The following is a 24,833-nucleotide window of genomic DNA, read 5'->3' as shown; positions in this document are numbered from 1 at the left end:
TATGACTTTCTTCTTTCAGACAAATACAATCAGTTATATTTATATTTGTGGATGTGTGTTTGTGTTTTTGTTTTGAAGTACAGTGCATTGATTCATTATATAATGTAATGTACTTGGCGTGGGTGTAGTGTATTAATAAAAGCCTTCTGAAGTGAATTGATGCATTTGTGAAAGAAAAATATCCATATTTAAAACATTATTAAACATAATATCTAAGTTCCACTAAGTGTCATACGCACGTTCACAAGAGAGTGGTGTTCCAGCGGATGATGTAGGGCGTAGGTGTAGCGTAAGCTCTGTGAGAAGTGACAAACACGGAAGTGAAGAAGAGAGCAAAACAAAACATCGTTTATGAATTAGAAGTACAAAACGAGGATTTGTAAAGAAAAATGTCAGAGGATTTCAATATAAGCTTACACCACCAGAATAGCACTCTGACACACCGTATGAGACAGTAAGACAACACTAGCCTTTCTTCAGGGATAATTGCAAGCTTACGTATGCAGTTTAGAAGTAAACATGCTTCAGATTACATAGTCTTGCTGCTCATATACAGTTATTTGTTTTACTGTACTAAAAGTAAAAATGGAATGTGTAAATGTTGATGTTAGTCTCTCCTATTTGACTACAGATAGAAGCCTAGGATGACATAGCGGCAGTAACAAAAACAACACTACTTTAGTCATCAGTAGATGTTTTTGTCTAAAATAATTTGAAGTACACCTATTAGAGAGACAATGATGCAAAGCACTTAACCTCTAATGATAATGAACTTTCTTGTATCTTGAAAGCAACTGGCTATTAAAAATATATTATAGTTATAATAATAATAACAAAGTCAGTGCATGTTTTTCATTGGGATGGATTTTGGATTTAGATTATCTTTCAGATTTGGATTGATTTTGGATTTAGATTATCTTTCAGATTATCTTTTCCATTATATTTGATGTTAAAAATAATTTTGAAATGTGAAAACGTAAATGAAATGTATTGAGTCTATGATTGTTGATCACTACACCACACAACAATAGCTTACTTAAATAGCCAGCCAACATTCAGAGCTGCCTGTATGTTTAGATATAAACAGACTTTTAGAGCTACTCCCCTCCATTTTCTCATTCTCTACATCTGCGTGCAGCATATGATTATTCCTCTGTCCCCACCATGTGGTGAGCGGGTAAGGTGCTATCTATCCTCGGCACATGGCACTGCAGATAGAACATCCTTCACTGATAACAGGCACACAGGTGGTGGTGCTTTTTCGCTGCCTTGCTGTATTTTCATTCCTGTCTGGATATTTGTGTGTGTGTGTTGCATATTGGACCAGGGGTTCAGGGTTCATACATGTTATCTATCATATATTTCATGTGTACAGTAAGAAAGAACAAACCCTGAACCTTTTGTGGCATCACTGGATACAGATGTGAAACGGACAGCTGAAAGAATATAGTTTTTGTTGAAAGTCGAGTTTGAGGCTTGAATGTTTCTGCTGATTTGTCAATCTGCAGTGAAGGTTTGCGCACGTGTGCATGTCTCATCCTCACTAGCTTTTCGTCTGCACATCCAGTGAGCCCTGTGGAATCTCCCACCTCAAAGAGATCCTGGCAGATTGTGCGAGAGCACCTCTGTCCCTATGGGACCAGGCATTGATGTGTGAGGCGGATGACCAGCCCATGCCTGCAAATCCAGACAGGTGTGCAAGGAATCAGAGCAAAGACCTCTGCCATCTAGCCTCGAGCAAGATGATGGCCCTGGGGTATAAATCTCTGCTTGAGTGACCTCTCTCCTCAGAGTCTAACTGAGAGCCCCTTCCTGTAAGGAGAGAGTCTAATAAGAGAACAAAGACATGTAGAGGCTCGGACAGCATACTGAACAGCGATATGTGCCATATGAACCGTATGGCCCTGGTGTGTGTGCACGTGTCTGGATCAGCTAACTCAGTCATGTATAGGCTACTCATGCATCTAGTAGAATGATGATCTGACCATTCATTTCCATGGAAACAGCACATGTCTGCTAAAGCAGTGTTTGCCTCTCTAAGAAAAGACATCTGAACAATACCAACTTTTTGATGCAGGGTTGACACCTCACAGCCGCCTAACAACACCAGCTTTACACCTCAACCAGGGTTACTGTAGTTGTAGCTGTTACTGTGGTAACACTTTAGTTTAGGTGCAAATTCTTACTATTAACTAGTTGTTTATTAGCATGCATATTACTAGTATATTGGCTGTTTAGCACTTTTAAAGCACGTCAATGCATTATTCTGCATATTCTCCATATTTTTAGATTTTAGACCATATTTTAGCTGTTTTAGATTTAACAGTTACCTTACCTTACTCTGTGTGTGTGTGTGTGTGTGTGTGTGTGTGTGTCTGTGAGTGTGTCTGTCTGTGTGTGTGTGTGTGTGTGTGTGTGTGTGTGTGATATAGTAATCATGTTTTATAATGTAAGACTTGAAGAACCTCAGACACTTTGATCTTCTGAGATACGGACAATACAAACACAGTGTATTAAAGGGGTCATGACATGGGTTTTTTATTTTATTATTATGGTCCCCTAGGGTGCAATTATAGTATTACTATAGTTTTTTTTAAAAAAAAAAAAACTTTTAAAAATGTAGTGAATTATGACATTTTCCCACCCTGTTTCTCATCCTTTGATTCAAACAGTCTGTTTTTGGGTTGTTTCCCCTTTAAGAGTTCAGTGTTAATGCCCATTGTTATGATTGGCTAACGACAGTGCCTATGGATCAATTATTAACGCCCCCAGCCAGAACATTTGCGGATTGAGCGTAACTGTTTAGTAGCGGGTGATGCATTCGAAGCGATGGCTCTTGCAATGATAAAAACCTTATATGTTTGAGCACATCTGCGTGGCATTGTAATTTTCCTGTACACAGACCCACTCGCTGTCCGTCGACTGAACACTTGTGAGGCGCGCGGCGCGACAACGATACGAAATGAGCGTAGTTGTCTTGTGCTGGAGGCGGTCATATGCAAATGGTTGGAACATCACTTCACACCGTGACGTCACTTCTTACCATGGATCCAGAACGAGCTGTATTTAGAGCTTGATTAAATAAATGGCTCGTTTATAATGGGGAGGACGTCTTAAGCTATGAAACTTGTGGGACGTTTTAATGGTACAAAGACCTCTTATATTCCAAAAGATCAAGGCAAATTTGGTTTCTCATTTCATGACCCCTTTAAAATTTGATCTTCTGAGATACGGACAATACAAACACAGTGTATTAACAAATCGTTCCTTACCTATAAATTTGTTCCTTCAGTGCGCTTCTGAAGATCAGGGCACTTCTGTAGCCAGAAGAGCCTGTAGTGTGGAGTGTGTCCACACACTCCATACTATGTATCTTTCTAGGATCAGGTATGCATCCTTTACTTTTAGATTTATCTTTGAGAATTTGTTTTCTTGTATTGATTTTCTCTGAATTCACTATGTAATTGGCATTATACATTTTATCTGACTAACAATAAAGTGTCACATTTGATATTATTCTGACTTACTCTGAAATTATTTATTATCAGGTGGGATGCTAGATGTCTCACTAACTGCTTGATTTTAGTTAAGTTGTATGTGGTTGAATTAATTATGGGTGGCTAATCATAGAACTAGTCATAACCGCTGGTTATTGTCTCAGCTTTATTCAAGTTGTATGTAGATGTATTTACTATCACAGGCTAGACAAATAGTACTAGCATAACCTCTGATTATCGTTTGAGCTTTAACTTGTACTGAGTTGTACATAGGTGACTTTAGGGGCTGAACAGAACCACTATTTAAAAAACCTATTAAATGGTTTTAGTCATAACTTCTTGCTTATGATCAGACTGGCGAGTTTGTGTTTGTGAGGTCCGTGTAAAACAGCCAACGTGAGACACTTTAAGTGACATTGATTCCTTATGAACGAGAAAATATAAAGTAAAGGGTTTACTAGAATCAAGTATCAGAATAATAGTAACTAGATATGGACAAACAACCAGTTTGTATGACAACCTAAATTCGAGGTCATAATAAAATGGAGTCAGATTAAAATTTAAATGAAATTCAGTTACTTTGCACACTGAAAAGACCAAATACGCAGCAAGCCTTCAGCCACCATAGGATACCTTCGTTGGGCCAATTGGGTGGACCTTACAATATTGAGGATACATTGGTTGGGTTTGTTGGGTGGATTGGGTGGACCCTGAAATGTTTTTGTTAAATGTTTTTTTGCTTTTTTTTTAATGCTTTCTTAGGTGTGGTGGGTTGTAGACTCAGAAGTAAACGCCCACTGCTATGATTGGCTAACAGTGTATGTTTGACAGCCTACACCCTTCATAGATGTATGCTGCTTTAGGTTAAAAACTCATAAATACTCAGTGCATATCAAATGATCTGTAATAACAGACAAAGCAATAGTGACCACATAATAAAAAATTACTGTCGGATCCAATACAGTCAGCACAGCATCATCTTTTAGTTTCAATCTTTCTTAAAATCCTGTGTCGAATTGTGCCTTGTTTATAAATGATTCTGCTGTAAAATGAAGTGAACAAAGGACCAAGTTCTTACTGATGCAGTCTGTAATTTTATTGAAAATAAAGTTCACCCACTCTTTCCTAAAGTTGAGATCAGAAGAAAAGATGATGCAAAGGAATGTTTTTCCACAACTTGCACTGCACAGCATCATAATGTTTTCAGAGCATGCCTCTCTTGTTATTTACACTATGTGTGTGAATTGGTGGGCGGGGCTAAACAGGCAGTGATGTAGAAGCAGAGGTTGATCTTCTTCTGCAGAAGAAGAATGTTTAGCCACACTATTACATCATAAAGTGGAGAGATAACCATATAGTAAAGCATGCGATTGGACTTATAATTAACTTTACAAATGTTTATTAAATTATTAAATAACTATAGTTATGTCATTAATTATAATTTTTTGATTGTATATAGTTATAATTCATTTAGAATTTATTACTATTACATTTAAATAGCTTGACTTTCCTGAAAAGTGTAAACACATTAATTCTAAAGAATTTTCTTTTTTCTTCTTCTGCTTTTTTTAAGCATCTCTACCAGACTGACCTCACAACATTGACCCAACCAGTGGTGTGAGTTTGTGGGTGGAACTGTCTGTTTGACCGTCCACTGAATTATGGAGAGCAGTGAGAGTATTTGACATTATTTTAGCCATTCTATTTGCTGATGCTAGTGGTGCTGAAATTACACACCTCCCATTTAATCCACCTGAGACACAAGTACATTCCACTCTGTCCTCATAATTTGTTTCCGCCGCTGGTACCCTCTTATCACGTCAAAGATGGACAGCTGCAGACTAATGGAGAGGCGTTGATGCACATGTCTTCAGGGGGGAGATGCAAATCAGCAGATTTGTCCACCCCGTCTCCTGCGTTGACCCCATTGCAGACTTGACTGGGGGTTATCTAATTAAGGGCCTTTTGAACCTGAATAAACACCTGAACTGAGATGGAGATCCAGGCCTGAGGTCCAAAGTGCAATGTTGGTGTGCTGTGCTTGCATTTCAGTAGCAGCCAAGCTTTATTGTACCTACTGTGTTAATTAAGCAGCAAAGGAAAGATCCGTCTAGCATCATTTACTTTTCAAAGGCGAAGAGTATTAGCTGCGATCTTTATTAGTTCTCCAGGAACTTGGTAAGGACATGAGACTATTATATTCCATATGCTTATGTATTCCATGTTATTCCTTGGCGGAGCACTTACCATGTTGCGAAACGTTTTATCTGGAACACTCACATTTTAATTGCATTTTTTTTTTCTCTGTACAGAAAGGTTTATGGAACCTAAAAATATTGGGTTATTGCCTATTGTCATCTGTGCAATATGACTGGACATGCCGGTTTCATTGTAATTTCATGTATTAGACATTTTCACAGTTCTTCTGAAGGTTTTATTGCACTTAATATGAGTTTATGACTTGATCAGCCATCTCTAATCCAATCTTAACCTAACCTCAAGTCATGCTTCAGGCGCAAAACATTAAACATATGACTTTACGATCTGAATTCTTTTTTTTTTTTTTCACTCTCTTGCTATGAAACATCCATATTCTATTCAATTCCTAAAGGAATAGTTCATGCAAAAATGAAAAGTCTGTCATCTTTTATTTACCCTCATGCTGCTTCAAACTTTCATTCTTCTTAGGAACTCAAAAGAAGATATTTTAAAGAACTTATGAACTGTTGTTTTCTGTACAATAATGGACCCTATTCATTTTGGACACCACTGACTTTCATTATATAGAAAAAAAGACATTTATAAAAATATCACAAGAAAGAAAGTCATAAAGGTTTGGAAAGTCATACAGCTTTGTAGTAAATTATGACAAAATTTTTATTTTGGGTGAAACTATTACCTTAGCATTAGTCTAAATATTAAATTGAGTTGCTTGTAAGGTTGCTGCAAAAACAGGGTGATACTATCAAGGGTTATTTTTATTTTGCTCTAACTGCAAGAACACTGTAGGATTGGTATCCCAGCATGCTTTGCAGATTATGCTAATAAAAGTAAATTGAAATCATGCCTCTCTCCACCTGAGTTGTCACAGGGAGAAGGAAAGGTGTGTCCCCTCCCCATTCACTTCTGTTTCTTTCAGAGAGCAAATTAAATTGGTGATCCAGTCCAGCTCCATAGATGGAGAGACAGGGGGAGAGGCAGAGAACCACAGAGCAGTTTTTTTATTTCTGAATTGTGTAAGTCATGAGAAAAGAGGGAAAAGATGTGAATTAATCACAGGCCTCATTTCCATAGCAGCTGGTAAGCATCTGTCAGAGTGTGTTAAGCGTAAGAGGATGTATGGAAAAGGCCAATCTTCTGCAGTGGTGCAGTGGAGAAGCAAACAGTGAATTAAAGCCAAAGCCTTTTCTGAGAGTGTTAGCATGATGAAAACTATCTGCATGTGAGTGATGCTTGTCATGCATACTTTCATAACATTCGGATGCTTCTGCCCTATGAGTGCATGAAGACATTGTAAAAAGGCATTTTCCGTGTATATGGTACAAAATGAAATTCATGATCAACAAATGGTCAACAAAAACAGAAAGTACAATATCTCAATTAAGCTGTCAGCTGGTTTGAGAGATCATTTATCTAACATCCACTACAATTTGAAAAGCTTGGAGCTTTTTTTAAAAATGTTTTTTAAGTCTCTTATGCTCAAAAAGGCATATTATTATTATTTACCCATTTTTTCAGCATTAAGTGAATAGAAAGTTCAAAACATAAGCATTTATTTGAATTTCTTTCTTTTTTTTATATATAATCTGAAAATCTTTACTGTCACCTTTGATCAATTGAATACATCTTTGCCTAATAAAAACATGAATTTCTTAAAAAAAAAAAAAAAAAAAAATTACTGACCCCAAGCTTTCGAATGGTTATATATCTAATAGTTCTCACAACACAAAATGGAGTTTGTGCATCTAATGCTTTAGAGTGCTTTTAAATGCATTTTAAAATGATGGGACACAAAGTGGAAAGTGCCAATACTATAAATAGAAATCTGCCCAATTAATATTCTGTTTGTGAGCTGCTGGAGTGTGCAAACTATCAGAGCTGTGAATATTGATTCATGCATCCACTCGTTTTATCTATTTTTTTTTTTTTAGGTTACTTTTATTTCATTTCCTGTCAGAGTGTCACAGAGATGCACAGACCATTGCTTCACCTCGAAGCACTGCTCACATTTCATGCACACACCCAGCTTCAAATGGCACCTCTCAAAAAAAAAATGCTACATGGAAGCAAAAGGAATTGTAAGGAATGGCATCAAGAAGCTGAGGAAGAGCTGTGTATCGTGAATAACTGAACTCTGACTCCTGAGTGCTCTATGGATCCTGCAAATGAAACAACTGTCTCAGTTATCTGTAAATGTACTGTAGTCTGAATTTCCCTCCAGTGACACCTAGACTTTTTTTTTTCTTTTTTTCTTTTCTTTTTTTTTTTCTTTTTTTTATATATATATATATAAGTAATCTTTTTAAAGGTTCTTTAATGCTTAAGAGAATTGAAATGTGTTATTTAGAAGTAAATGCAGCTTCACTGTATTTAAATGATATTGATTTTGTGTCGGAAATGGATCAAGTTTTCAATTTAGTAGCACTTAAAGTGTCATTTTGTAAGGTCTGACATCTAAAGCATGCACTTTTGTGCAACTGTTTAGTTCTGAAACACATTTTACTTAACGTGCATCTTATTGTACAATATATATACTTATCTTGAGTTCTGCAACTTAAATGCTTTTTGACAGTACATTTTAATGTCATATGAATATCACATTTAGTTACATTTTGTTGTCCCAGAACAGTGCATTTTAAGCACAGTTTCTCTCAGCTTCACTATACAAACGCAGTCCCTGATGAAGATCTTCATCTTTAAAACTTTTCCAGAGTAGCTAAGCAATGCATTAGTGACCCCTGGTCTAATGTAATTATAATGGGTTGAGTATGATTACAACATGTACTACTTAAGCCTTGTACATTATTAATAGGTGCGTAAAAGGGATCCGTCTTTTGTTGAGGTTCAAATTATAAAATAAATGAATAAATAAACTGTAAACTGGCACAGTTACATTTTTCTCCTTCCAAATTGATTTGTTTCTCGTCATGTCCCCCATTTTGTTTGGTGCATGAGAGCGAAACCTTAACAGGCAAAATTGTTTTTTGACATGAAGTGGTAATTGTCTTGGCATCGCTAAAGCCTTGGAGATGGGGAAACTCAAGAATAATACATTGAGGACTACCGTTATCTTCCCTTCTATTGTTCTTATCAAAGGCATAGGGGACAAGTCTACTCCCAGCACTCACTCTGGCAACAGACTTGATGAGCCATGATTCATTTTCCAGAGTTTGCAGCCACCTTCAGTAAAAGCCTAATTTCATAAGTACACACAATGCACACTATACTGTAGCTCAATTTCCAAATCTGCCTACTGCCTACGTACATAGGCAGCTGCCTTCTATGATAGCATCCTAACTGAAATTAAACCAGATTTGGAACTCTCTACATAGGCAGGAACTCATACAAACATCAAATGAGACTTTTCTTGTAGAGTTTGAAGCACACAAATACAGAGTAAAGTTTTTTTGCCTTACTCAGCCAATGGAAGTCATTCATGAGCCATGCATTAAGACATAGAAGTATAATAAATTTAAACGAAGTTTCCAGTGGTTTCAGTTTGCTTTTGATTTCACTGTCCAATATCACTTAGTTTTTGATGTTAGTCAGTGACATCAAACTGATGAAAAATGGCATTTGTTGTAGTGAACTGCATAGCAGGTGCCACTGTGTGCAATGCCAATAAAGCCAATCAGGTCTAGGTAATCAAGCTCTTTGTTTACCTCAAATGACAAATAAATCATTTTTTTCTAAATTGGTTTCTGCAAGAGTTTGATTACACGCTTGTTTTACCAAGCAGAGAACTGTTTAATCACACAGTAGCTGTGCTGAGCCTCAGAGCTCTGGTGCATCACTGGAATCAGTGCCAGATTTCAAAGGCATCTGAGACAGCAGTGGCCCTGCAATCTCTGTCCATTCACTCAGTTTATACTGTATCATGGCTTAACAACTGTATCTGTGCCCAGAACTTATTTCTGCATTTTGACACTTGAGGTTTCTATATTTAAAGCAGTTTTTAAATTAATTTCACCATGGCAACAAAAGAGAGATGCCATTGAGGTTAGTAGAATCTGAATGTGTATAATTTTAAGTTTTTTAAGTTTTGGTTGTCATACAATGTTTTGTTCAGTCTTCTCTAATTCTTAAGATATACTGTAGAGTGGGGATTTCATGTTACGATGAGTAGCATACTAATGATTTTCTCCTAATGGTGGAAACATCAAAGCATTGGACAGCAAATGAGACTGTAACAAGTGCACCCAGTGGAGGACAAAACCAATGCACAGTAGCACTCAGCATGGTACCAACACATAACAGGGCGATGTTACAGCATGATAGCCAATTTAAAAGATTTAAATAAACATACAGCCTTATTACCTCTGAGAGCTCTCGCTGGTTTAAAATGTGCAGATCCTATTGAAGAAAAATGATTCTGTGTAATGTTCTTGCATGCAAGTGCTTAGTGGCATCTAATTAGGAATCTGAATATGTCTGAAGAATACATGCAGAAGGCCTTTCAAGTCACATTTGCTGCTTGTTAGCTTCCAGCTGGGATCTTGACATTCGAGGGGTTGCTTGGGTTAGTGTACAGTGCGTAGTTATTGTCATGTTATGGTCAGTGTTGAAAAATATGAAATATTTTGACACCTTGCCTGTTTTTCCCCCTTTAGTTCTATTTGGACAGTTTGTCCTGTTCCAGACATCATTGAATGATGTTGTGGACATTTATGATGGGCCAACACAACAGTCCTCTCTGCTGTCCTCTCTCTCTGGGTCTCACTCAGGTAAAGCTCAAACCTGATGTCCTATCTTTGTACTTCCCATGCTTCAAATTGGATGCATTACCATTCATCACAAGCCATTGTTCAAATGTAAAATTGTTATTGCAAAACATAAAAGAGGTACACAAAGTAATGGTGTGCCATTTTCAGTGCTTTAGGACTGCATTATGTCATTTGCTATCTATTTTATAGCTTCAGAACACTAAATATATTCAGAACATTACAAAACAAATCCTGTTAACAAAGGCATGGTCAATTTAAGAAGAAAGAAATACCATGGAAGAGGAAAAAATGACTGCCACTCTGGTGTAAGAGTGACGAGGCAGAGCGAATTCTGGCCGTTTATCTCATAATCTGTGTTCATCACATCTGTTGGATCATCCTGTAGTAGAGGCATCCTTCAGTGGCATTTAAGCTGAAAGGCTGTTATTGCACTTTGACTGAACAGCCACATGGGAGTTCAAAGTAAAAAGAGACCCTCGATTCAGGCATTTCCCCTTTGAAAATATACTTAATTTATACTATCAGGAGTCTTTTGAAGCCAAAAGAAGGAAAAATGATGCTTAGTGCAGTGATTTTTGATGTGTGCAGATCGCTCCGAAATGCAATTTTAAGATTTATTTACTCCCTGTCTGTTTTCCAGGCGAATCGTTGCCCTTGAGTACAGGAAATCAAATAACTATCAAGTTTACTACAGTTGGACCAGAAACTGCTAAAGGCTTTCATTTTGTCTACCAAGGTCAGTTTTCAGCTCTATCAAAAACATATATACTGTTGTGTACAAAATGTAGCACCATAAAACAATATTTACTCTATTTATACAATGTCAAGACTATTGAGAATATTTTTGGTACTTCCTTTAACACTGGTCAATATTTCTTATCTACTTTTCAGAATGTATAATTATTGAGGATGTTTGTTTTGGTGCAGTTGAATGCATCATAAATCTTCCCTATAGCTTTTCTTTGCTAAATGTGGCATAGAATACAGTTTTTTTTACATCATTTTACATCATTTGCTGCAAACCAGATTTTTTTTTGTCACTGTGCTTTCTGCTTTATGGACATATCAATATTTATAGTATTGTCAGCACTTCACTTTTTTAAATTAAAACAGTAACTACAGATTGTTTCAGAATTGTTTTAAAGAGACACACAGGGCCTTGAAATGTAAAGCCCTTTAGTTCTTTAGCATTTCAGGTGTCTTTTTCTGCTTTAACCCTCTCCCACACATCTTTATTTTGGAAGTCAATCAAACTGACTCAGCCTCTCAGTGACTGAACAACAAGTCCAAAACCAGTCTGTTCCAGTTTAATTATTTTATTCTCCACCTTTAGATTTGATTTATTTATTTATGGTTAAAAAATTCTGCTACTATTCCACCTCAAACCCCTTGAGCCACAGTCAAGGCCATTTCATTATTAGTCGAAATGCAAAGATGCACCTTTACAAGGTAAAACCCTCTAAGCTAGCACGTTTCTCTTTTACGATTATGTCACAGCTGTACCAAGGACCAGCGCCACGCAGTGCAGCTCTGTTCCAGAGCCTCGCTTCGGCAAACGCATTGGCAACAACTTCGCCGTGGGAGCATCAGTGATGTTTGAGTGTAACCCGGGCTACACACTCCACGGCTCCACTGCCATTCACTGCGAAACCGTCCCTGATGCCCTGGCTCAGTGGAACGACACGCTGCCCACTTGCGTTGGTGAGTTCAAACCCCGCCAGCCCCTGAGAGTGATGCACAATCGATGTGGTCTTTTGTTTTCACAGATTTGGTTGTGTAGCCAAGCATGGCTAGCTGAATGATACATCACAGCGAAACAAAATGCAAGCTGAAGCAAAGCTGTGCAGAATGTGACAGGGAGTTTCTTTTTAGTTAATTAAGCAGATTCTGTTGGAGTTAACAAAGGGAAACAGGCTGAGGCTGGCAGAGGGTCCCTGTGATAGCCAAATATCATGATACAAACAGAAACCTCTTCGGCTGTTTACTCAAGTTTATGGTGTTTAGTAGTATAAAAGGTCTGATACAATACAAATAGCTGTATGTTAAAACAGAAAGCTAGTCAGCTGGGTAACTGTGTGTTAAGCAGTCAGGCTAATTTTGAAATAGATGGCTATCTGTATGGAATAGATATAATATTTATAACTTTATATAATGTGATTTGTAACCAATAGAACTTCAGGGTCCAAAGGGAGCCACTTTTCACTTAAATTCGGGAATACCAACAATCAACCAATACTGTCATTTTTTGAAAGAAGTTTTCGAAAGAAGTCTGTTATGTTCACCAAGGCTGCATCTATTTGATCGAAAATACAGTAAAACAGTAATATTACAATTTAAAATAACTATTGTCAAAAGTTTTTCAGTTGTGCTGCTTAATATTTTTGTGGAAACCACAAAACTTTTTCAGGATCTTTTTATTTTTTTTTTGAAAACAAAAAAATTTTTTAAGGTTTTTGATGATTTTTGTTTAATTTCTAATCTCAACTAAATGTCAAGTTAAACCTTTTTCCTGTTTCAATATGATAATATGATAACTAGCATTTTTTGTGTGTTTCTGTGTCTTTTATTTGTTGCTACCTGCTATTTGGACATTATTATTGTCACCTTTTCACATCATTAGTCAAAAATCTCTCAAAAAACAACATAGTAACAACACAGTTGTCATGACAGCCACAGTCATGGAGATCTATCTTTAAGTTCACAGAGCTTAGTGGTTGCTAAGAATTTAAATTTTAGCAACCAACCTGTATTTTGCCATTACCCCCCTCACATTCACTGCATGCTTTGGGTAGGACCTCAGTATGAGCACAAGGAGCTAGTTTCGCTGTTGGTATAACTTTAGCAAAAATAAAAGTTTCTAGGAGTCACACCTGTCACAAACGCTAATAAAATATTGGAATACTGTAATGTTCAACCATGTGGCTTATGTCAGGCCTTGTTTTATTTCTCTGCTCGTCTCTGTGTATTCTGCCTGAAAGGTCAGCAATCTGTGATATTTCACATGATTACCTGAGCACATGCTGTATTCTATATATCACTGGTTAAAAATGAATGACTCCAAAATTGCTGAGAAGTAAATTTGGTAAATAATTTAAGAATCTGACACAGATTGAGCCCTGCTGTGTATCTGGCCTCGCTGTTTCTTCTCCCTCTCTGTCCTGCACCCTTTCTGCTTTTTTTTTCTTTTTTTCTTTTTTTTTCAGCAACGTGGGACATCAATCAGGATGTCCCTACCCGCCCATAGCTGTTTAAACAAAGTGATTGGCTTTGACCTCTAGATTATCCCCTTGTCCTTGACAGATAGCATCTTACCTAAGCATAGGATAACAAAGACAGTTCTGCCCCGCCAGAGTCAGATAGCAGCCTGTGCTTTTTTTATTGACAGATCCACTCGGTGGCTTCTAGGGCTGCTATAAATGATAGTTGGCAGGACTTCAGCAAACAGGAGAAAATTGCTAAACCAGGCTTCTCCTGTGGGAGAGAGGCGACATATTACACAGTCTTTCCTGACGTATCTATGCTACATTGCGCTTTTTAAAGGTTCTCCCAAAAATCAAACTTCTGTCATCATTTTCTCACCCTCTGTTGAACACAAAAGAAGATATTTTGAAAAATGCTGGTAATCAAACAGTTGACAGTAGCCATTGACTTCCATAGTATGGAAAAAATACCATGGAAGTCAACTGTTTGGTTACCTTCTTCTTTTGTGTTCAACAGAAGAAAGAAAGTCATACAAGATTGGAACAACTCGAGGGTGAGTAAATGATTAAATTATTTTTTTTTTTTGGGGGGGGTGAACTATCACTTTAAATGCAAGACAAGTGAAAGAGTGTGTAGTGTGTAGATGAAATACAGCAGTCAGGAGAACTTAGAGAAGGAGAAAGGAATAGTTCACCCAAAAAATGAAAAGTCTGTCATCTGTTACTCACACTCGTGTCATTCCAAACCTGTGTGACTTTCTTCAGCAGAGCACCAAGTTTTAGCTGTTTCCATCTACAGTGAAAGTCAATGGGGTCCAAAAGTTTCAAGCTCTAAAAAGGACCCTATTAATTTTCATTGTATGGACAAACACAGTTTTGGTTTGGATTGAAACGAGGGTGAATAAATAATGACAATTTTCATTTACTGCTGAGCCGTCTCTTTAAAATGTTGGCTGAAGAATCATTTGCATATGTCATATATCTTGTATATCTTTTTATCATATATCTTTTCCATTGCTATATTTCACTATGCTATATTATAGCACAGTGATGGTTTTCATTTCTTTTTCTTTTTTTTCTTCTTCTTCTTCTTTTTTTTGTTGATTTTGCTGATTACAGGAGCATGGCAACACCTACTCAATATCTGTTTAAAGAAACAAGTATATTTTTTAAGGCAGCATCAAAGCCTAGTCGTGAGTAATCATACAGCAAGGTTAGCTTTGATTATTCATCAAAAGTTGCTTCTCTTTTGTACCTAGGCTGATGAATTCTTTCCATTTACACAATGCTGAAAGTTAATGCCTGTTGTAACACACTTTCCTCTCTTTTGATTCGTCTTCGCAGTGCCTTGTGGAGGGATACTGACGATGCGTAAGGGGACCATTTTGTCCCCAGGTTACCCGGAACCCTACGATAACAACCTCAACTGTGTGTGGAAGGTATCTGTTCCTGAGGGAGCTGGAATCCAAGTGAGTGGAGGAGCTTGTTTGAAGTTCCTCAAATTAAATGTTTCAGACAAGAAGTGTCAGTGATGGAAAAGTTTTAACTATAATAAAGGGAATTCTTAATGTCTAATTAATTATGCACGAGGCAATGTTTAATTTAGAAATGATGGGGAGTACAGTTCTACAAACTTCAGTGCCAGTCTGCTTCTTCACCTTGCCTTAATTTATTTATTTTTTATAATTTTTTTTCCAAATGTAGTAATTTTGTAGATAGGGCATTAAGAGTGTTTATTGAATTCTCACACTGTCTTTACACTGAACTCCAGCGACATGTTCCACTCTCATTATACCTTATAATCAGGGAAGCTGACAGTCACCCAGTTTCTATATTTATTGCTGCATTAAAATAATATCCTAAATGTAGATTGTTTTGCTATTAACATTATTCAATATATATTTAAATGACCTTTCACAACTATATAAAAGCCATTTGAAGTCTGCGGCATTCTAATTTAAAATCATCTTTTGGTTCTAATCATACATGTTTCTAGCAATTGTAGTAACCACTCAAAACAATGTGTAAGATACAAACGTACAGTACTATTCAAAATTTTAAGCTTGGTAAGATTTTTAAAATGTTTTTGAAAGAAATCTCTTATGCTCATCAAGCCTGCATTTTTTTTTATCAGAAATACAGTAAAAATAGTAAGGCTGTGAAATATAAGTACAATAATGTTGTGAAATATTAGTACAATTTTAAATAACTGTCTATTTTAATTTATTTATTTAATTCATTCCTGTTGTGACAAAGCTGAATTTTCAGCTTTCTTCAGTGTCACATGATCCTTCAAAAATCATTCTAATATGCTGATTTGGTGCTCAAGAAACATTTCTTATTATTATCAGTGTTAAAATGTCAAAAGCTGTGCTGCTTAATATTTTTGTGGAACCAGTGATAAACTATTTCAGGATTCTTTGACGAATAGAAGGTTCAAATAAACAGCATTTATTTAAAATACTGTCACTTTTGATCAGTTTAATGCATCCTTGCTGAAATAAAAATGTTAATTAAAAAAACTCCTCTGACCTCAAAACTGTGTGTGTAGCAATTTTCACAGAAAGACAAAAAACTCCTCTGACCTCAAAACTGTGTGTGTAGCAATTTTCACAGAAAGACAATGTGTATAATTTAAATTTAAAATGTCAATTGTACATCTATAAGATTACCTATAAAATTTAATTTTAATTTTATTTTTTTTAAGTTTTTTAGTGCAATGGGAGCTAAGTACAGTATGTTTGTGACATTGTCTGTATTCTTTACCACTTCTTACTCATTTCCTTATTTTCTTTATAAATCAGATCCAAGTTGTGAGTTTTGCCACAGAACATAACTGGGATTCTCTGGATTTCTATGATGGTGCAGACAACAATGCACCACGACTGGGCAGCTATTCAGGTGAGAGTTCACCTGCTGGAAACACTATATACTTTTTCCTGTTTTGTTTTTGTTTTTTCCTGTTTTTGTAATCATAATGAATGAGGTTTGTTCAGCAGCATTTTTTAACGTCTTTATTCCAAAATCTCACTGCTGAATGCCACGATTGACCAGTCAGAATCAAGTATTCCAGAAAACCATATAACACACTTATGTAATTTAGGTCTTGAATAAAATTGCAGGAATATTACATTAGAAGAAGTGGAATGCCTCTAATCAAACGAAATTATCTTTGCTCTCAGTCTTTACAAGAAACATATTTAAATGAAAACATCACAGATTCCTCGCCAGAGCTTGATATCATTAATTGAGTCACACCTTGAAGAAAAGAAAGTTAATCGTTTGTAATTTTTGAAGCCAGGAAGCTTGGAGGAGATGCTGTTTTTGGCTAGCTAATTAATTGCTATATCTGGCAGTTCACCTTACCACTCAGCACTTCACTTGTTTGTAAACAGAGCGGCCAGAGGAAGTCTACTGATGCTAACAGCTTGCCATTGCTGAGCACTGATGGCTCAATGGTCTTCTTGTCCTCGAGAGATAGTGTACAGTGTTTGGAAGAGTGTTTCTGGACTGTTCCTGGAGGATGGGAGACACTACTTTATAGTGTCCTGTTGGGAACAGTGACTTTATCTTGCTTTCAGAGACAGTCAGTGTTTTTATGGCTGCACTGTAGGAGCAGTAATTGAGATGGTTCCAGCAGCTCAGAAGTTGACCTCAGAGTTGAACTGTACAGCAGGAAGTATTTAAAACAGTGAGGGTGCAGTATCACAAGACAAATGTTAACAGGTGTACCAAAACTTTTCTTCACAGCATGGACATTAAAGATGTTCCCATTAATACAGTCTGATGTGGTCATAGGCCACACTTTGTTATGCTCTAAACGTCTTTGCTTGGTAATCCACTTTATCTGATTCTTATTTCAACCCCAGCTAATGTGATTTTGACTGTGCAAAAGTAAAGAATTGTAGCTTTTCGTAATCTTCTGCAGGCCACTGCATGCATAACACAGTTTTCTCCTTTATCAGGAACCACCATTCCTCAGCTCCTGAATAGCACATCTAACAACCTCTACTTGAACTTTGTGTCAGACATCAGTGTGTCAGCAGCAGGCTTCCATCTGGAATATACAGGTACAACACAACAGCAGAGTGTAACAACATTACTCTATTGATTCCTTTCAAATGACCGGGTTCAACAGGGCACTCTGTGTTAAATAAAGCCTGCATGTACAACTCTAGACCTTGACCTCTTGGGGAAGTCTTTTGTTTTTCAATTTTCTATACAAGTAACGAGTATTAGACAGATGGACAAATGTCATAGATAGATAGACAGATAGATAGATAGATAGATAGATAGATAGATAGATAGATAGATAGATAGATAGATAGATAGATAGATAGATAGATAGATAGATAGATAGATAGATAGATAGATAGATAGATAGATAGATAGAAAGAAGTGGGAGGATGGATAGATGATATGAACTGATATGAACCCCCATGTAATCAAAGGGGGGAGTGGCAATGGAAATAGAGGTGGTGTCAGCCAACAGACGTATTTTCATATCAGAATTTGGCCAAATGATCTGTATGGCTGCAGGTGCTGAGCCAGAGAGAGACACCTGTTCCCCACAAAACAGAGCCAGATGTCCACATTTACATTCATAAAATAATTGGCCAGAAAACAGTTCTTCTAACCACATGTTTTCAGTTACCAGCACACCAAATCCTCACAGGCTTGCTGAAATATAAATCAATCAGAGTTTTGAACTCTGTGTGTTTACAGCTATTGGCCTAGATACATGTCCAGAGCCTCAGACTCCAACTTATGGGATTAAAGTAGGGGATCGATACATGGTGGGAGACGTTGTCATGTTCCTGTGTGAGCAAGGATATTCTTTACAGGTGAGGCCAATGTGTTGTTTAAATTATAGAGTGCATTTGACTTATTTTGTGCATTGATCTTCTCCTTCATTTTGTCATACATTCATTGAAGCACAGTTCTGTATTTGTGATTTGAAAATAATGATCTGTTTTGTTTCTGTCTAGGGAAATGCTCACATCACATGCATGCCAGGACCAGTGAGGAGGTGGAATTATCCAGTACCTCTTTGCCTCGGTAAGGTCATCAGAAATGGATTGTGTTTCTCCGTTTCAGATTCCCTTTCATCAGCAATTGAATAAGAGGCTCTACGAAGGGTTATGTGAGTTTAGGCTGAAGTTTGATTCATCTCCTCCTAGATTCTTATCAAGTTCCAGCAGGTTTTATTTCATTTCAATCCTAAAATGCAGAGCATGGCAGAGTTTTAGAATATTGTGGTTTATTATCTGGTGTTTATTTATGGGGCCATTTTTAAAGCCAATCTGAGCCTTTATGTTTCAGTGTTTGGTTTGATTTTTCAACTGTTTTGGCCTCAACCAAGCTGAAAATCCTGAAATACACAGCTCAATAATTTACCACCCAGCTGCTCGTACACATTCTTAATGCAAGTGCTCCCACAACTGTGACTTTAACACCCCTGAAAACTGACATTCATCTGAACATTTTTCTTATATGATAATTCATTACACTTAGATATCTGTCACAATGTGGACGAAAAGATCTGTTGCTACTTCCATTTTACAACTTTAAAGGTGAAGTGATTTTGGTGCCTCTAATGGCAACAAGTAGAATTGCAAAATTAATTTTATTATTTTTATTATCATTTTTGTAGATTAGCTTTCAAACAGGTTCCCACAAACAAACAAGACAGCCCCACCCCCCACTGACGCCATTGGTTGCATTATCATGCACATTTACAGCTGTAAAATCTTGATTAAACAAGGTGGCCAGGGTATCCCTTAGTACAGTTGATCTTTTGCCCGTCTCTAAGCCTTCAGTGTTGCAAACACAAAATATAATGAATATAGTGAGAGCAGAAATTATCAGTTTGGTCAATTTGTATGCAGTCTTCTCCATATGCTCCTTGTGAAACGCAAGATGGAGATTCTTTTTGACTGCCAAGCTGATGTGCCAGATGTCTCTCTCCCTTTCACTGCGTCAGCCCATCCTGTTTCTAGCATATCCTGTGTGGCCAGTAGGCTTTCCTACAAGACCAAGTTTGTGTCTTTTTCCTCAGATCAGCCCATCACTGATCAAGGGCACCTTGTTTATCTTTTATATTGCTTTGGCTCATGTTTAAGTTGGCTGTCCCCTGACCAGCCCAATTCCCTTTGCCTCCAGTTTTAAAGAAGTTGGAAGGAAGTTTCTACTACTGATATATGCAGCAACGTTGTCCAGTCTCTCCTGTGCCAAAACTAGACTATTAGCTGTGATCTCCATAATACTGCTAGAATCACGATTTAAGTCCCCAGACATGTTGGTGCTTTTATCATGTTCTTCATTCCTCTAAAAGAGACAATAGCTTTTGTTTTTGTCCCAAGCAAATAGACTGGATATTTGAATTTCTTTTATTTCAGTGGGTTTTAAAATTTGTTTAAGTGCTTTTCTGCTCCTCTCTTTTGCTTCTTCTTAAGCAACAGTTTAATCTGAGACTAAGTGAAAGTAAAGGACTGAACACAAGGGAGTTGACGTAATATGTAAATGGAATTACTCTTGCCAACTGCAGCTTTTACACTGGTCTTGATCTGATACAGTCATTTAGCAGTCTGAGGCACATTTTCTGTCAAAAAGTGGCCAAGTGCGATCACACACACAATTTTTTCTGGTTTACTGGAACTCTCAGCACTTTCATATATATGCTTACAGTTAGTTTGGATGCATCACTGCTAGAGCTGTACGACTACTTTTTCTTCACTTTGATCTTGTCTTATTAGAGGATCACATGACCTCAGTTGTGTTTCTAATTCCTGAATCTATATAAGTGTCATAAAAGCAGCAGTGGAACTATGCACAATTTAAAATGAATTTTAATTATAATTATAATTAAGACTACTCCATATTATCAACAGAAATTAATTAATATTGATTAAAAGTATATTTATAAATTAAAATTAACCTAGATTAATAAATTTGTATTTATTAAATAAAAAAAATTCAGGATATTTAATGCATTAATCTAATTAATGCTAACAAACTGAACCTGAACTGAGAGTGTTATCAAATCTTAAGACTAAAAGACTATTTTAAGGTACATCAGTGTGTCCTATTTATCAAAAAGTACTGTTCGTTTCTTATGGGGAAGATTTTTTAAGGCATTTGACTTTTTTTGTTGTATTCATTCAGTGATGCAGTAGAGAAGGAGTGCATGATGTGCAACACTTTTGGCTGTGTATAAATTAAATCTTTATCTGTATATTCACAGCTCAGTGTGGTGGAGCAATGACAGATGTTAGCGGAGTGATTCTGAGCCCTGGTTTTCCTGGCAACTACCCAAGTGGTCTGGATTGCACCTGGACGGTCACCCTTCCCATTGGCTTTGGTACATGCATGTCATTAAACTGTGTAGGAGTGAGCTACGGAATTTTGTGACTCAAGGCCTTTTATCAGTGTCACTTACTGTTGTCAACATGTTGTTTAGGAATCCACGTGCAGTTCCTGAACTTCTCCACTGAGGCAATCCACGACTATCTGGAGATCCGAAGCGGGCCTAGTGAGACTGGTACAGTGATTGACAGGTTCAGTGGGCCGCAGGTTCCTGAGTCGCTCTTCAGCACCACCCATGAAACCAGCTTCTTCTTTCACAGTGACTATTCCCAGAATAAACCTGGATTTCACGTTACATACCAAGGTGAGACTTTGAACATTTCCCAAGATCCATTAGGTGTCTTATTTTGTATTAACTCCTCAATTGTTTGTTTTTCTACAGCCTATCAGCTGCAGAGCTGTCCTGACCCCCGACCTTTCAGGAACGGTATCGTAATAGGCAGTGACTTCAGTGTGGGCATGACAGTGTCTTTCGAGTGCTTACCCGGTTACTCGCTCATCGGCGAGACCTCTCTAACATGCCTCCATGGAATCAGCAGGAACTGGAACAACCCTATACCACGCTGTGAAGGTGGCTTTTTACTGTTCTCCTCAATATAAATTCTTTATACTATTTGCTATTGAAATTGAATGACCTCAGTGTTTCATGCATGCAACTGCTCACTGTAAGTTATTATGAATGTGTCATCACTTGCTTACAGCTGATAACATTATACGCAAGCTCACAAGTGAGATTTATTGTCTTATCTCAACTGTATTACTAGGTAATGCATGATGTTAAACAGCACCACACATCTTTACGGTGAGAACAATTTCTCAATGGCTCACAAAGAGGTGATGTCATAGCAGAGCGATCATGGCTAAGAGATTAACTTTAAGAGATAAAACCTTTAAAGGTGCACTAGGTCATTTTGTTCTCATTTCAGCAGCTTCTGTTCATAAAGTCAGTATAAAATGGCCTTGGACTGTATACTGACATGTAATGGCTGAGATTGGAACTGGCTGATTTGCTCTGAAAAGTGCAACAAAGAATTTTTAAAATTCATAATAAAGCCATTGGTATGGAGATCAAATTTTTGCATAATTCCAAATAAATAGATTATGATCCACATTAAATGTAAGGAGATTAACAAAAATTAAACATATTGACAAATAAATAGAACGAGATCCACAAATAAATCTTAGTGTTTCACAAACATGGATTAAATTCACAAATAAATAAGATGAGATTTTCAAATAAAAAAACATATTCACAAATATCTTTTATGTCACAATCACAACTTTGCCTGGCATTCATTTGTGAGTGGCGTCCTGTGCATTTGTGGATTTTGAAACATTTCTAGCATCAAGATGTTGACAGTCCACAAATGCGTGGACTCCACCAACCGTGTATTCAAGCCAATCATATAACAACCACATTTCGCTCAGATTAATAATCTAGGCATGTTTTGAATGAAGATGTTTATATGCACCAGTATAACTATATATCAAAATAAGCTGCGATATTTGCCTAAATATATATTACAGAAACATTAATGACACAAAAATGTCACACAGAGACTTCCATGAATATTTTGAGTGATGACATGAATCAGAGATTTCATTTGATTCGTTGAAATGGACAATATGATTCACTGAATCATGGAAATTAATTAACTGAACATGGAAATGAATTGAACAACATTAATGATGTTTTCACTACTAATTTTTACATCAGTGATATCAAAGTAAGGAAGAATTACAAAGAAAACTATTAGTCACTCTTTTGGGGTTGTGTCTAATCTCTTGTTTACGTTAACATTTTTTTAATGACTGTTCATTTTTTTTTTTTTTTTTTTTTTTTTTTTTTGCAACAAAAGTGCAAAATTATTTGCAGAAATTTTATGCAGATGTTCAATCTATGCATAAAATGTATGATGTCAACATTACTTTTTTTCTGTCTCCTCAAAAGCTCTGTGTGGTGGAAACATCACCTCCATGAATGGCACCATCTTCTCACCCGGTCACCCAGCTGAATACCCCAACTTTCAGGACTGTGTGTGGAGTGTCCGGGTGCCCCCTGGAAATGGCATCTACATCAACTTCACTGTCCTCAGCACTGAACCCATCTACGACTACATCACTGTGTGGTAAACTCTCATAGGAATCTCTTAAATGTCATGATGACCTTAGGAATCAGTTAATATTTGTCATTGTATGATAAATAACAATAACACTGAAGAGTTATGGAACTGTATATGCAGATGAATGAGCCAAAAGAACTGAGAGCCTTTTGTGACCATACTCCAAACGTCCTTGAATGTAAGACACTCACTCTTGTGTGCAAAACAGCCTGCAGTCCTCTGAAAAGCCTCAAAGCACACTTGCTTGTGTCTGTGGAAGGAAATCATCCTTTAAATCTCCCAAAAACACTTTTAAGACGAGCTGCCACCTCATTTGCTTGGTTAGGCATCACAGTATCTCTCCATTTGAAAAGTAGTTATATAAATTGCCTTTGCACATTTCCTCAAGTCAGGAGACAATTTTCAGGATTAAATTCAGTTTCGCTTCTGCGTTCTCTAATGTGGTGTCTTGTTACTAAATGGAAATCTGCACACTTGTTTTGTTTGACTTTGTCTGGTCTTTGATGACACTACATAGAGGTGCCATTAAATTGCACATTAACTAAATATTTACATCTATGTTTTGAAACATATTTAATATTTCAGTGTAGGAAAAAAATAGATGTTTAGCTCTATTTAACATTAGTGCATGTTTATTGTTTTATTAATTTTTTTTTTTATTAATGTTCTACAAGAAAAAAAACGTAACATTAAATTTACCTTAATTATTAATTGTCTTGTTCAAAAGTTTAAATATGCTTGGTTTGTGGGCATAAATTACTTTCTGCAGCTTTTTGTAATAGTTGTGCATAATTTCCCTTCTGAGCTTTGTCTCTTTAACCTTGCAGGAAAGATTTTTTGCTAATTGGGTATACTTTTTATTTGCTTTCTGTAGCTACTGGTTTTGGCCTCCTCATGGAAATTAAGCCAATGTGCTCCAGTATTTTAGACAAAGGGAATGTGTCTTCAAACAAGAAGAAAAATTTCTAGAGGTTTGGCAGGCTTAATACTGTATAAGGAATAATTAAACAACAATACAGATATTATACTTAAGTTCTTTGAGGAAAAATTGCTAAGTTTAACTTCCAGGTTGCCAAATTGAAGCTGTTTTTGTAGCACAGCATGCAACTTTTAAAATTATCATCTTCTTGATAGATTCTGAAAGAAGGAGTCATGGATAACAGCACGCTTTAGCCAGAGTTAGTTAGTTAATTAGTTAGTTATAAAGCACATACAAAAACCATCACAAGGTTGACCAAAGTGCTGTACATTAGAAACAATATATAAAAAGAGAACTTCTAACAGCAACGTAAAATATACAGGTCCTTCTCAAAAAATTTGCATATTGTAAAAAAGTTCATTAATTTCCATAATGTAATGATAAAAATTAAACTTTCATATATTTTAGATTCATTGCACACCAACTGAAATATTTCAGGTCTTTTATTGTTTTAATACTGATGATTCTGGCATACAGCTCATGAAAAAACCCAAAATTCCTATCTCAAAAAAATTAGCATATCATGAAAAGGTTCTCTAAACAAGCTATTAACATAATCATCTGAATCAACTAATTAACTCTAAACACCTGCAAAAGATTCCTGAGGCTTTTAAAAACTCCCAGCCTGGTTCATTACTCAAAAACCGCAATCATGGGTAAGACTGCCGACCTGACTGCTGTCCAGAAGGCCATCATTGACACCCTCAAGCGAGAGAGGGTAAGAC

The 24,833-nt window shown here is 36.6% G+C and overlaps 1 protein-coding gene across 1 annotated transcript in view; it reads left to right on the top strand.

The window, feature by feature from the left end:
- Nucleotides 1–24,833, top strand: part of LOC109112264 (CUB and sushi domain-containing protein 3-like) — a 369,075-nt gene that overhangs the window by 268,877 nt on the left and 75,365 nt on the right. Inside the window, 12 exon segments of the mRNA XM_042777094.1 lie at nucleotides 10,328–10,441; nucleotides 11,082–11,177; nucleotides 11,939–12,142; nucleotides 14,986–15,110; nucleotides 16,446–16,542; nucleotides 17,607–17,711; nucleotides 18,367–18,485; nucleotides 18,630–18,699; nucleotides 20,885–21,001; nucleotides 21,101–21,310; nucleotides 21,389–21,577; nucleotides 22,958–23,135. Coding sequence (XP_042633028.1) covers nucleotides 10,328–10,441; nucleotides 11,082–11,177; nucleotides 11,939–12,142; nucleotides 14,986–15,110; nucleotides 16,446–16,542; nucleotides 17,607–17,711; nucleotides 18,367–18,485; nucleotides 18,630–18,699; nucleotides 20,885–21,001; nucleotides 21,101–21,310; nucleotides 21,389–21,577; nucleotides 22,958–23,135 — 1,624 coding nt within the window.

This window comes from Cyprinus carpio, chromosome A19 (genome assembly GCF_018340385.1).
Source record: "Cyprinus carpio isolate SPL01 chromosome A19, ASM1834038v1, whole genome shotgun sequence".
Lineage (NCBI taxonomy): Eukaryota > Metazoa > Chordata > Actinopteri > Cypriniformes > Cyprinidae > Cyprinus > Cyprinus carpio.
The sequence above is the reverse complement of the archived record's forward strand: the minus strand, read 5'-3'. Positions and strand labels throughout refer to the sequence as shown.